General features: G+C 38.7%; 2 protein-coding genes across 2 annotated transcripts; both read right to left on the bottom strand.

Moving 5' to 3' along the window:
* Positions 1–167: 167 nt before the first annotated feature.
* Positions 168–5,021, bottom strand: rbm48 (RNA binding motif protein 48). The gene is made up of 5 exons (XM_054781920.1): positions 4,892–5,021; positions 4,587–4,777; positions 4,371–4,516; positions 1,980–2,497; positions 168–1,897 (listed from the first exon to the last, which is right to left on the bottom strand). The coding sequence occupies exons 1-5, from the start codon at positions 5,009–5,011 to the stop codon at positions 1,835–1,837; spliced, it is 1,038 nt and encodes a 345-aa protein (XP_054637895.1). The 5' UTR covers positions 5,012–5,021; the 3' UTR covers positions 168–1,834.
* A 3,445-nt stretch (positions 5,022–8,466) lies between these two features.
* LOC129185523 (trypsin-like) lies at positions 8,467–13,432 on the bottom strand. Its single transcript, XM_054782708.1, has 5 exons — positions 13,343–13,432; positions 13,046–13,205; positions 12,706–12,968; positions 8,797–8,933; positions 8,467–8,714 (listed from the first exon to the last, which is right to left on the bottom strand). The coding sequence occupies exons 1-5, from the start codon at positions 13,389–13,391 to the stop codon at positions 8,565–8,567; spliced, it is 759 nt and encodes a 252-aa protein (XP_054638683.1). The 5' UTR covers positions 13,392–13,432; the 3' UTR covers positions 8,467–8,564.
* Positions 13,433–14,588: the final 1,156 nt, after the last annotated feature.

The raw sequence follows: 14,588 nt of genomic DNA, 5'->3' as shown, positions 1-14,588 counted from the left end.
TGTCCTGATCTACATTTTTTGGTTTCCGATCTGATCTTTTTTTATAGTAAGCTTTTGTTACAAACATAAATTTGTGTGATTACACAGCATGACCAACAATATTGTTTGGCTTTTGTAAACCTATGTCAATAAAAGATCCAATAAAAGATCAAATTGGACAAAATGGGCATGCAAAATACTTGTAAGGTAGGACTAATAATTTGACATGGTTGTAGATGAATTTGTTGTGCTATTTAGAATAAGATTCTTTTTTTTAACTAACTCTCTTAGGGCCCTATGAAATCCATTTTATTTTTTCCCAAAGTCCGTTTTCTCTGGTTTTTTTTTACCTTTTCCACTTGTTTTCCCAGCATAGAGTGTGTGCTATTTGGGTTAGTGACACAGATGTAATTCCAATCGTGTTATTAATGTACGATGTTTTAATGACACCCTTATTTTGTTCACACAATTAGACAAATGTGACAAGCAAGTGCTCTTATTTTGAAGGCCGGAATGTGTTGTGTGCTTTGAGAATGGCAAATGACAGTTGATGCCGCCGGTTGCAAGATAAACGTGCCTCTCGTCTTTTTTCCACTCAGAACCTGCACGTCGTCAGTGAGCATTGTTAAATATAACATATTCCCAATAACAACATAGACTGATATTGTGTTGTCATCACTATAACACACAGAAAAAATGGCCACAAGTATGTTTTTTTGACTGCCAGTGACACAGACACCTCTATGCGCACTGCGAAATAAAGACCAGCGAGCAGCGATCGCTGCTTATTTAGCCCTAGAATGAGCCCCCTTACTATTATTCTAAGATTCGTAGAATAGATTTAGTTAAAAAAAATATATATATGGATTTACTTACTACAACTGACAGATGAAGTTCCTGCAAGCCTGGTTTTTGCTAACAATTCACATCTAGAACACGTGCGTGACACCGGCAACCAGCTGCAAACACAGCCATGAACGCATGCAAAGAAAGTGACATACTGTACAGTATTCATAACACTAACATTCACTAATATTGTGTTGTGAGGAGTATGATATGTTTTACTAGCAGTGATAGCCACTGACAGCTACCAGCTAGCTTTTTGCACACTGCATAGAGCTGAAGACGACAGACCATTGTTGTTTGGCAAGCAATTTGGCATGAAAATCCACATTATTCTAAGATTCGTAGACTGGTTAATATGCGCATATTAGCAGAAGAAATGTAGATGGACTGACTGCCACCTTGCCATGCTTTTCCACGGTCACACATCTTGTGGGTTTTTGACTTTTTTTTTTCCATCGGCGGGGCATTTGTCCCACGAAGTTTGTCAACACACCTGTCTTTTAGAAATATGAACAAGCTTACGCTGTCTCCTCGAGTGGTCCAGCAAAAGCCTTCAACACGAGTCGGCATAATAAATATAAATATATAACAAACAACAGAAATTCACCAAGAAGTGGAGGATAACATCAGAGAATGCATTGTTGTGGGGCCGTCTGGAATCTGACGTCACTTGCTCCGCCTCCTCCAAACACTGAAGAAGTAACTGACATTTAAAAAAAATAATAAATATTTAAACATTCGAGCACACACAGGAAATACGCCTTTCAATGTTATTTTTCACGGCGGAAATAACAAGATTAACACTTTAAGGAACATCACATGTTGCACAATACAACATGTCTGAAAAGGAGTAGGAAAAAGCAGAGCGTATTTAATCCTACTTTTCCGTGTCTATTACTGATAGTAAAAACTTTGTTCACTTCCTGTGGTTAAGTGTCACCATTTAATGGGAGATGTGTCAACAAATAAAAAAGAACCAAAGTGAATGGTTGTCAGCAAGGTGGTCTGATCAAATCCGCCGTCGTGGTTTCATCTTTTTTTCCACTGGTTTGACATCAGGAACAGACGACACCTAAAAAAAAGACGACCCAAAACATTTTAAGATTTGTTTTAATAACAAACAATAGAACCACCACTAAAACGTGATGTGTCACCTGTTTCATTGCGTTCCGGATCAAGTGGACAGTCGTGTTCAGAGAGTCGTCCTCCATGTCCACTTTTGGCGTGTCTGCTAGTTTTGGTCCAATGAGTACCTCATTTTTTCCTGACATGACATCAGACAGCGAGTGTGACACAACATCTTCCATCCTGCGTTTTCTGCTCTCCAAGTTTGTTGTCCTCGGCACAAATTTGACTGCGCACAGATGATTCGAGGTCAGTCTGTCCTCTGCAACACGAGATTTATGTGAGCTTGACGCTGTCTTTTCTTTACTGTCCATGATGGCGTTGGGCAATGTCCCCATTTTGTCCTCTGTTGGTACATGGTCGTTGTGTTTTGAGTAGTAATGTTCCTGTGGAGGTAGCGGCAGTAAAGGAAAGCCATATTGATGTTCGATGTTGGAACTCTCTCCTTCATTGTCACGGTTACTCGTGTCATTATGTGGAGGGATGATCTCTGGAGTGGGTTCCGTTGACTCCTTGTTTGATGTCTCTTCCAGCTCCCTCTCTCGAACTGGAATCCAAAAAAACCCCATAAAAGTTAGCGATGGCAATTAAAACGTCATCACGACAGGTGTAACCAAATTCTGATTCACAGTTGTCATTAATTTAAAAAAAAAAGGTGTATAATACTGGTACAAATTTATGAGGGAATATATATATGTATATATTACAAAACTATATTACTAATTATATATTATATAAAGCTGGAATTTTAACAAATGTTCACATTCTCATGCATTGATATCATTGTTACAACATTTGTGGTCGAAGTGGGAGAAAAATCACCAAAAATGCAATTTCTCTCATGTACGTAAAACATGTGACTGCTTAACTTGACAACTGTCCTCATCTTATTATTTCAGTCCCATCAAATGTTTTATGTCTTCTAATATTACAACTTTTTCATAAAATTGCTACTATTTTCTCATGAAATTTAACATTTAACAAAACATGTAATATTGCATTTTCATTTTTGTTGCAGTTTTTATTTTCATAAAATTACAATGTATTCTCATAATATTATGATGACATGTAATATTACAAGAATAAAGTTGTAATTTTAACAAATGAATGTTCACATTTTCATATCATTGTTACAAACACTTGGTCGATGAGGGAGCAAACCCAACAAAAAGGTGATTTCTCTCGTGTATGTAAAACATACGACAGTTTAATTTGACAAATGTTTGAAACATTACTACTATATTTTACATATTTTATGCTTTTTGTTTTCTAAAGTTACTATTTTTATAAAATTACTATTTTTTTTCTGAGGAAATTACCCTTCTTAAAATCAATTTCTGTACATATAATATTACGGTCTTGCATCTGTAATATAGCAATTTAGATTTTTGTAGAATTTCTTATACTGTCCATCCATCGATCTTCAATGCCGCTTGACCTTATTAGGGTTGCGGGGGGTATGCTGGAGCCTATCCCAACTGCCTTTTTTGGCGAGAGGCAAGGTACACCCTGGACTGGTGGCCAGCCAATCGCAGGGCACATATAGACAAACAATAATTACACTCACATTCATACCTATGAATGTGAGAAACCCTGAGAAAACCCACGCATGCACGGGGAGAACATGCAAACTCCACACATACTATTACGGTGAAATTTAATATTTCAAGAATAAAGATTTTAATTTAGTTTTGAGACTTACACGACAGTATAACTTTACAAATGTCCTAATCGTAACACAATTCTACGTTCATAACATTTATTATTTTAGTCTGATGAAACACACTTTTACCATAATTTTAACATTACAACTTTTGTCATGAAATTAAATTTTTTCTTGTCAAAATAATTTTTGCCATGTTAAATTAAAATGTTCATTTTTGGGAGCATTACAGTTTTGTCTCACAATTTGTGGTGGGCCCCCAAAGTCCTTTGTCCAAGGATTGGGGTGAGGTTGTATTTGCGTTTTTTTTTTAAGTAATTAATAAATTATCGCTGTTTTTATGGTTGACTATAGCCTATTATTAGTCAAAAAATATTGAAAGACAAATTATATGTAGTATTCTGTTCACTAGGCGTCAGTAATGTTACATTGATGAGACATAGATTACAATTACAATTAATGTATAGATTACATTACCTCAACACTATGCATGGAGTCAGCCATGGCGTGTCTGACACGATAGAGTGAAAACCGTTCTCCTATTCTGTGTGGAAGTGGTACACTTTTTACTGTGTCCTTCTTCCCCACTTTGTTTGAAACACTTTCTTAAGTAGAGAACAAATAAATTGGAGGCTAACTAGTTAGCTTGGCAGCCTTCTATATGCTATGAGCGGCGGCCGTCTCTTATTACCCTGCAGTGATCCCCTAGCCTGCGCATTAGTGTTGCACAATTCATTCACATTGTTGCATACTGCACCTTTACTATGAGCTGCCCGCAGTACGTATCTCCTCCGGTCCTGCAGCTTCATCCTGGTGTCCTCTACAGTCTCATATTCAGGTACATAGCAAACATGCAGCACACCTCCATAAAAACTCTTCTCATCCATGTGTCGTTTAGCTGCTCTAAAAGTTACAGAATAAGTGTTACTCACAGGGAGCAATACTGTGACACTTTGAATGTGACATGATGAACCTGGCACTGGTGATCTTCTGGAACTTGACAAGGTAGACCTCCGTGAACTCCTCAGCAGGGTACTCATCCAACGGTCTGTACTCTTGCACGGTTCCATACAGAGCACATAGCTGGATCAGCTCCGTCATAACTCCAATGGCAGGGACCCCTTGTACCATGACGTAACAAGACTCTAAATTGATGGTGTACACCTGCCGAAAGGACAGTGAAGTCCCCATTTGAAAAAGGTTTAATTACATCCCACAAAGCAGGCTATAACATGTTATTTCCAGCGTTATATTCGACAATAGAATCTTTTAGCTCACCTTAACAGACCTTGCTTTCCTCCCCTCTCGATATTTTGCCCGAGATATGCATACTTTTCTCTGTTCGTGGTGTTTGTAAACCTCCGGAGCGACCCAACAGCTATTACCCGACGCCGCCATGTTTAGTGAAAACAAGTTTCCGGTTTGTGCACTTCAAAATAAGAGTGTACAGCTAGACGGTAATTGCGAAGTATGAGTACAGTTTGAGCTTGGATGTTGTATTTTGTAAGGTATGGCAGCGGGAAGTTGACTTTTTCCGAGGAAGTCGAAAAAGGAAGGACAGACTGGTGAGATGTTTGAAACAAAGTACTTTTAAAACTTTGAATCTTTAACGAGCCTTGCGGACTTGAAAAATGCACAGTACATGACCTTTGTTGACATACTTCCTTACTTATGTAAGTCTTCATCAATTTATACATACATTTTCTTTATAGTTCACAATGGTTGCAGGAGAGCTAGAGCCTATCCTAGCTGTCTGTGCAAGAGGTGGGGTACACCCTGGACTCATCACCAGTTAATCACAGGGAACATATAGACCAGCCATCACCAAGTGGCAGACCTCGGCCCGAATACAGACCCAGCAAGATCTCGCAAGAAGTGTATTTTTAGTTTTTACCCATCAATTTTTTTTTCTCTATGTCCCCTCGGGGGCTCCATAAATAAATGGGTTAAAAAAAAGAAAGTATTGCGAGATCTCACAGAACATTTTACATTAAGAGTATTGTACTTCTGCTACTTCTATGTTCAGAGCGGATGTTTGCGTTGTAACTTCAAATTAAGAGCAGGACATTCGCTGAGTTTCTGATATGACTGTTTACTAATAGGACAAACACTGCACACAAGTGAAAGAATCTGATGTATGGCTGATCAATGTATTTCCTTTCAAGTACCAGTACTCAAAGAGATGTGTTTCCAGCAACACTAGCTTGGACCTGATGTTAGCGTTTTATTTTCAAAAGACGAGCCGCATAACCATCACGGAATTGAAAACTTGTTCCTGCAGTTCCAGTATGACTTTATACCTTTACATTTGTGCAGTAAGGGATGCGCAAATGCTGAAGATGGAAACTAAATTATACATTTCCACTTGATTTTCGATATGTGGAGGGAAGCTATTACCAGAAGTGCGTCCTGTAGCTTCACATAGTATTATTGCGAGATGTTGCCAAATTATTGCGTTATCTCACAAAAGTTTAGCGAGATTTTGCAAAAATCTGTTGGTTTTTTTTTTACCTATCAATTTTCTTTTCTCCATGTCTCCTCGGGTACTCCGTACCAAACCGCTGTGTCTCATATGCTCTGAAACTGTAGCACTGGTGCAAGTGCAAAGGTGACGAAGCACAGATCATTCGAAGGGAAGTATCCACCCAAGTCTGATGTGACAATGTGGAAAATAACATCGCTTAGAGCCCAGTATGACAAATCTATGAGAGTCATAACACATTCATTTACAGCACACCAATGTGCAAATGAGTGTTCACTGTGGAGTGTATGGATATTGGGGCAAAACTAAAAATCTTCCACTTCCACTGAGCGTTGTGAAGGAGTGCTTCTGCTGCAGAGACCTTATTCAAAGCTAAACAAATGAGTTGTGTGGCAAATTCAGGCAAATCCCAGTGTCAGCTACAACAGTAACAAGAAAATGTGAAACTTTAAGAGTGATGTACTGTTGCAGCTTTTCTCTTAAAGAAACACTTGTTAAATTATTATTATTATTTTTTAAGAGAAACCGGGGCGTTTTTATATAACTTAATAATAAGCCTCTTGTGTTCATTTCAATGTTTTTACAGTTAAGCCTTTCATTTTTGTTTCATTTGTCCCCGTTTTCTTCTGAATGCAATTTAGGTGCCAAGATAATTGTGTTGTATTGAAACAATAAGGTGATGTGCAGGGTTTCGTTATATTTGATTTCATATAAGCTAGCCTGTTTGATGCAATTTAAGGCAATATGAGGTTCGGACATTCGCTGTGAAAAAAATTGCATATACGGACCTTACTCAATTTGAATTGAAGACCCCTGATATAGACAAACAACCATTCATACCTGTGGACAATTTAGAGTCTCTAGTTAGCCTAACATGCATGTTTTTGGGATGTGGGAGGAAGTCGGAGTACCTGGAGAAAACGCACACGCAGCGGGAGAACATGCAGACTCCACACAGAGATGTTCCAATGGAGATTCAAAACCAGATCTTCAGATTGTGAGGCTGACATGCTAACCACTAGGCCAGCATGTAGTATCTAGTCCTGTGCTTTAAAATCATTCCCTCAGAAAGTATGAATATTTGTGATTCCAATCTTTTGCGGAATGACGTTCACACAGCATGTACACATGCGTCTTCAAAGGATCGGGTTTTAAATCTATGTAAATAACCAACTACAACATATTGTTTTATTCCCCTAGCATTTAGGTTCACACACAACCACTAAAACATGACCCTCTAATTGCACACAGTGGAGAGCAAAGTCGGTTAAATACTAGATTTGGAACTGCACTCCATATTCAGTGATTATGGCGAGAGGCCAGAGCATGCAACATGCTTTGCAATTTCAACCCGCAGAGAGCAGTGTAGTTTTTTTGTTTTTTGTTTTTTTTGCTGTAGTGATTTATTGGTGTCTGGCTGTAAATGTCATCTTTGAGCATTTATGTTCTACTGGGGATTTTTTGAACATGACCAATTTTCAGCCATTAAAAAAAAAAAACAGTTTGTGGTGTTGTTAAATAGTTTCAAAAGCTTGCAAGGCTTTTAGATATGCTGCTTAAGTCACAGTCATGCTTTCCAAAATTAGAAATGATGGCACTGGTATTCAAATGAAACTTTTTGGAAAAGACTAAAACACGTCAGGCCCTGCCTACACAACATTCCTGGGATTTTTATTTTTGCGATTTGAAAAAAATTTGCGTCCACACTGTGCGGTATTACTAAATAGTTGCATGGAGACTGGAACGGGTCACTGGGTGAAAACAATGTAATACACAAGGTACACCTATGTGTGGCTCTGTGAACAGACACAGACAGAATCATGTGACACCAAACTATAGAAGATGAAATAACACATGCGCATAAATCTGTTGTCTTCCGCTTTCCAAGGCTCGTCTAGATTTGCGACAAAGTGGAATTACTTCTGCATGTCATTTTGGAGTATAAGTAGTAAGAGTAAGACAACCAAATATCAGGGGAATGTCGACTGGGGTGAGTCATGCCAGTAGAAATATTCGGATGTTATGTCGGCTTGTCGTCAAAGCTCACTTCTGGTCACGTGACGGTGACGGCGACGGGTCTGTGATGTCAAGCGGGTTGCTTGTCTACACGGAAAGATGGAAGATGTTGTCACTCTGGAAACCGTTTTTTAAAAAAAAATACAGTTTCAGGTCACCCAGAACACAGTTTCTGTGTGGATGAAAGGCTGAAATGATAAAATACTTTTTTGACCTAGAAAAGTTTCCGTGTGGATAGCCCCTCAGTCATTTTTAATGTGAAGCTTGGTTGAGCCACTGAACTTCATAAATAAAGAAGTTCTCACAGTTTGTGCAAGTGTGGGAAAAAGTGACAAGAAGGGCAGATGTTCTCACATGATTTATTTTTGGTTTCTTTTTGCACCCACATGCTGTGTTGCCACACTGATGGAGCACATGACAAGGGGCACATCACAGTGTTCTCACATCATTACTCTAGCCAGTAAGCATTATTTTCTTGATCCATGCGACATAATTGCACACTTTTGTGTACACGCCGGGTTTGTTTCTCAGAGCGCAGCCTTTCCCCCAGGACACGACTCCTTGGAGCACGCCGTCACATGTCATAGGACCCCCGGAGTCACCCTTGCAGATGAAAGAGACGAATTATTATAATGGGTGTGTCCTCAAAAGGCAGAAACACTGTTGGGTAACATCTCCAAACTACCTGACAAGAGTCTTTGCCTCCCTCCAGATAACCAGCACATATCATGTTGTCAGTGATTTGGAAGGGATATGCATTAAAGCAGACATCATCACTCAAGAGAGGGGCGTCCAGGCACTGCAACTTATGAGGGTACCTGGCTAAATAGGACAGATGGAATAGGATTTTGTGTCGTGTTACATCATGTTACAACTACATACACTTTTACTTTCTCATCCTTTTTCTTTTAGTTACCATGGAACCCCTAAAGTTGATGGCAATTTTTTTTACCCATATAAATCCATAAGAATGGAAATAATCTGTTGTAGGGTCAAACTGTTCCCATTATAAACATTTATTAAGTGTACAAGCCATGTTTTATATATCGTAACATCAGTAACCTATGTAGATGTGTAAGACATAGTAAAATGCTGTATAATCAGTCTAAAATAGAATCAAATAAAAATACTTACTGTTTGATGCCGCGTAATGTATGCGCAGCAAACACAGAAGTAAAGTAAATAAGTTAAGCAATGCACAAGAAAACAACTGAACATAAACTGTAATGAGGGAGATCTACTGTGTGCCTGGGAGGTGACTCTTTACTGTAAAGCTAAACAGATAATTTTGTAGTGTGTACATTTCATTTTTTTTTTTAATTGTTATTATTGATCTTGAATTATGGTCCCTTTTGCCATATTGTTGGCTGCAACCCCGACAGTTTGTACATTAAATGCCACTTCTGGTTCTGTGGTTATTATCCCACTTTTTGCCATCAACAATACATAGTAACAGTAAATCATTTGTTGTTTCATCATTTGTTCTGGTCAGGGGTATCCAAAGTGCAACCCGCAGCTCATTGTTATTGGCCCACGGGATATTGTACAGTAAAGATGCAACAATTAATTAATGAATCAATGATTAATCGATTATCCAATTAATCACTAACTATTTTGGTATTTGATTAATTGTTTTTTTATTTAAAAATGTAAATAACCTCTGATTTCAGCCTCTCGAATGTGATTTTTTTTTACATTTCCTTAGTCATCCATGAAAGTAGACCTATTATCTTTGTGTTTGAGGCAAAACAAGATATTGGCACACATCAGCTTTGACTTTGGAAAACAGTGATCAACATGTTTGCCTATTTTCTGATATGTTGCGGACCATACCACTAACTGTTTGTGTTTGGTTCATATTGATTTGGTCCTTCGAGGGCCTAACTGATTACTCAATTTATCAAAACAACAAGCTTCCGATTAAGCGACTAAGGATAAGACAAAATAAAAAATGGCCTGCATTAGAGCATTACACAGAAAACAAAGAAAAAGTGGATATGGCCCAAAATAGCAAAAATAGCAAACCAAAATGGCTGACTACCTGTGCAGTATGTCTAAAGTCTGAACTATGCTACAGCATGGCACTGGTGACAACTTTTCAGTAAAAAAGGTAGCTATTGCCTGTCCTAGAAGTCACTGTATGACGCCATCATCTAATTTGCATATCATTTGAATATGATGTAAAATGCTGTATGAAAAAAGCATAACCTCTTAGGAGAAACAAAACAGTGAGTAAAAAGACCTTAATTACGTTTAGAACTGGGAATAAACTCTGTTCTTGGTTTGTTAATTTAAAATTGGCCATAATTTCAGCTAAATAGAAAAACTTTAGTATTTTATCTCAGCCAGCGCCTCTCAAAGTTCTCCCATCACACGTTGGCAAATATCGGCAATACAGTAGGATTAACAATTACTTACATTTACCCGAAGAATTGTAAACTAAGCCACGTTATTTTACAAATAAAGAGTCGCAATAGACCAACAATAAAATATAAACACACCCTCCTCTTTTATCCAGGTTTACTGAAGATTAAGAAACATTTGTAACGTTTGAAACAGTTGTAGATCGCTCTGTGTAATACAGGACGAGCTCCACCACTGCGGCATCGCGGCTCTGACTGAGCATTGCCGGCTTGCGACTGCCTTTGTGCGGCACAGACCTTTTGCTCAGTAAGGACACAAAATGCAGAACAGTATGTGTTTTCATCTTTGAGTCCCTAAATACCAGAAAACTCCCCAACGATGCCAGAAAAAATCGCTAGATTTGTCGCTAGGCGCATTTGAGAAAATATGTCATCAAGGAGGGTCGGAATGTTGCCAGATCTAGCGACAAAACCGCCAAGCTGGCAACACTGCAGCATAGTCACTTCTGAAGTCTTGATCCTGTTACAGCTCTTTGGACGGGGCTGAGCGCCTGCTGTGCAATTCCCTACCAAAACGCTAGGGGCAGTATTTTCCTGAAGGTGAACAAGTCCCGTAGTAGTAGAGAACAATGGTTCCTGAAGCAACATTGTTGTGATGTGGAACATCAGTCACTTTTAATGTAAATGTTGCCCTGAAACCAGTCATTTATTATTTTTATATAACTGCTCATATTTGCTTATTACATATTTCTTTGCTGAAACACTCAGTTTGCGCCATTTTTTCTTTTTTTCTACAGACTTTTTTGGCATTTCCTAGGGAGGAAAAAAATGATGTCCTAAAAAAAAAATAAATACCAATCACAACTCTGCAAGCTTAACCTTTACAATCTACGGTGATTGATGATTTTCGTGTGCCCTGTCACGATGAACTATTTTCGCCAGGATACAGATGCTAACAAGATGGTGGTCGGAAGAAAAGGTGACGTACTTGCGAGAGTAATATTAGTTGTATTCGTAAAGAAGAAGAAATGAAACATTTCAGGAGGGTGTCTTTGTTACGTACACCTGAGATGAAGGCTGTTTTTTCTTTACATTTATTTGGTAGCTTAGCATATCTTCACACATTGGATTGATATGAGCCCGTTTAATGATTTAAAATGTGAATAATATGATTGTGGACACTCACACCCTTCAATTTTTCTGCATTTCTGGCCCTCTTGGTGTAAGTCTCTAAATGTTTAAATGTCTAGTACACTAAGTCCCCAACTAACGAGCACAATTGGTTCCAGACGACCTTTCTTAAGTGGAATTGTTTTTAAGTAGGGGAAAAGGTAATATTACCAATGATATAGGTACTCCATGTACGTGTATACATATACAGTATATGTGTATGTAAATATGAGTTTGGATGCAGTAGTAATATTAAACGAGGATAATTAATGAAAAAAACAATAATAAAAGTGATATAATAATACGTAATGATAAATGTTATTTACCTTTGAAGAGGAGTGGTCAAGCATACATCGTTGGTGGTAGTGGTGGAGCAGGAGAAGGAATTATTGAAGAAAGGACAAATCTTCGTCGTTGTTAGACTCCTCTTTGTAATGATAGTGGATGCCATTGGTACAGAAGTCTTCACATGTTCCATAATTCGAACCTTGCCTTTGTAAATTGTTCCTATGGTTGAGCGATTCACTTCATAAGCACGCGCTACATTAGCCATTTTCTCGCCACCGTCCAACTTCCTGATGATGGCCACCTTTGTTTCCGTAGAAATTGCTTGACGTTTCCTGCCACTACTGCTAGCACTTGCACTGGATTTATCAGCCATGATAACGGATAACAAACGTCTATGTAAAGTATCGAATGGGGTACAAACGGCGTGCTCTGAGATGTTATCAGCGACAAGCGCAGACGAACTGAGAAAGATCGCGCGAGAGGGATGCTGCTACCCACCATTCGTAGCGGCGGAATGGCGCGCAATACAAAAATAGTGCCTTTGTATTTCGAAAAAATTTAAATGACAAAATATGGCAAAAATCATGAAAAAAATAGACCAGTCGGCTTGTGTTCGTATCTACGAGTGTTCGCATGTCGGATGTTTGGTAGTAGGGGACTTAGTGTAGTGTCATATTTTTCCAGAAAATTTAGGTTCCACTCCAACTTTAAACAGCTTTAGGAGAATTAAGCTTTGGCAGTTCCACTGCGGATCACGTCACGTCATAACTCACAGCCTTCATCACTGGGTCGAGTACTCCCCCAACCAGAGACATGGCACATGGTCCCATCAGTGGCACATCTAGAAGGGAGTGTAGCAGGGCGCACGTAGCTGTTCAGAGAGGCCGGACGACTCAGCTTGATCAGCATAATATCGCTGTCCTGTGTGCGAGGGTTGTAGTCAGGATGGCGAATGAACTCCGCGGACATGATGTGCTGCTCAGTGCCCTCAAGCTCCCAGATGTCATGCTCCCCCAGCCGCACTTCTACATTGGTTCTAAGAATTGATTTCACCGTTTATTTCATTCTCCTTTGTAGATTATCATGATTTTTTTTAAAATATATTTTTCTTACTTTGTTTTGCAGTGTGCAGCAGAGAGCACCCACTCTGGCGACAAGAGGACCCCCCCGCAGAAGTTGTACCCAGTGAAGAGAGACACTTGGTAGGGCACTGAGTTTTTGGCACATTCATACCCTCCAACAATCCTGTCATCATCCTTGAGGGCAGCTGCAGCTAAAATTGAAGGGGTAGATATATATTTATACAGTATGTAAAACATGACCCGTCATCCCCATCTCAGTCATTGTATACATTTATAAAACTTCAAGTCAAGTTCTTTCACGATAGTATTCATAGATTTTATACGATACCTGCACCTCCAAAGAGAGCAAGAAGAACCAAAAACATAAATCCTTCCATGTGTCAGGGCAGCAGTGTTAATGTGTCCTCTACCGACAACGATCCCCAATTCTTATCTCCTTTTTCTCAAGGTCTTCTACCGTCACACCGCTTTACCTCAAACACTAAACATCTGCTACATTCCCCAAAAGGCTTTCAATGTTTGCTATACAATACAATGCAAAACAACACCATAAAACATGATTTCAAATCGGACTTATTTAGAAACACATCATTTCAAGGTACAGTACAGTGAATAAATAATGTAACATAGCATTTTGTTTCTGGTGTAAAAGCACAACATTTGCCAACTCTTCAGAATATGATGTGGCTTATAATATATATATCTATATATTTAATTCACTCAAATTGTGATGTGATTTGTGATGCTGCCACAGAAAGTTAGCAGTGACGTCAGAGTGTAGTAGTGGTACTTTATTGTAGTTTTATTTTGTTTTTTTGTACAATGGTTAACTTCTCATACACAAAATGTTACTTAAAGTTCTCATAACGCCAAAAAACAACAGCAACAAAAAAGGTCTTACTGCAGTCACATGCCAGTAAACAACTATAAAATACGAGTGATATAAAGCTGCGATTATCAAACACCCCCGAGCTAGTTTTCTGAACCGCAGCCATCTTGACTGTGACGTCATGCCGAGACTACTTTCCGGCAGCCACACTCATCACAACACAGCCATGAACGCACAGCAAAAGAAAGAGAAAGAGAAATACTGTGTATTTTAATGCCTGCCACAAAACGAGCGGGCATAATATAAAAATACACAAGGTCCCCAACTTACGAACACAATTGGTTCCAGATGACCGTCCTTATGTTGAATTGTTCTTAAGTCGGGGAAAAGGTAATATTACCAATGATATAGGTACTACATGTACGTGTATACATATACAGTATATGTGTATGTATGTAAATATGAGTTTGGATGCAGTAGTAATATTAAACGAGGATCATTAATGAAAAAAACAATAATAAAAATGATATAATAATACATAATGATAAATGTTATTTACCTTTGAAGAGGAGTGGTCGAGCATACGTCGTTGTGCTGGAGTTGGAGGAGGAGTTATTGAAAAAGGACAAATGGTCGCCGTTGTTAGACTCTTCTAAAAGAGGTGGTGTTCTGTGGGTGGTGTAGAATTAAACACGCCTATTAACTCTTCATAAACTTTAATCACACGCTCTGTCCGGGTTGTATC

The sequence above is a fragment of the Dunckerocampus dactyliophorus genome, chromosome 7, assembly GCF_027744805.1.
Source record: "Dunckerocampus dactyliophorus isolate RoL2022-P2 chromosome 7, RoL_Ddac_1.1, whole genome shotgun sequence".
NCBI classification, from domain to species: Eukaryota; Metazoa; Chordata; class Actinopteri; order Syngnathiformes; family Syngnathidae; genus Dunckerocampus; species Dunckerocampus dactyliophorus.
Note: the sequence above shows the minus strand (reverse complement) of the source record. Positions and strands in the feature narration are given on the sequence as shown.

Coding starts and splice junctions, on each gene's coding strand:
- LOC129185523 (XM_054782708.1), bottom strand. CDS start 13,391: ATGGAAGGATTTATGTTTTTGGTTCTTCTTGCTCTCTTTGGAGGTGCA. Junction 13,206..13,342: donor TGCTCTCTTTGGAGGTGCAG/GTATCGTATAAA, acceptor CTTCAATTTTAG/CTGCAGCTGCCCTCAAGGAT. Junction 8,934..12,705: donor TCGACCCAGTGATGAAGGCT/GTGAGTTATGAC, acceptor TGTCCTATTTAG/CCAGGTACCCTCATAAGTTG.
- rbm48 (XM_054781920.1), bottom strand. CDS start 5,011: ATGGCGGCGTCGGGTAATAGCTGTTGGGTCGCTCCGGAGGTTTACAAA. Junction 4,778..4,891: donor GGAAAGCAAGGTCTGTTAAG/GTGAGCTAAAAG, acceptor TCCTTTCGGCAG/GTGTACACCATCAATTTAGA. Junction 4,517..4,586: donor CAGAAGATCACCAGTGCCAG/GTTCATCATGTC, acceptor TGTAACTTTTAG/AGCAGCTAAACGACACATGG.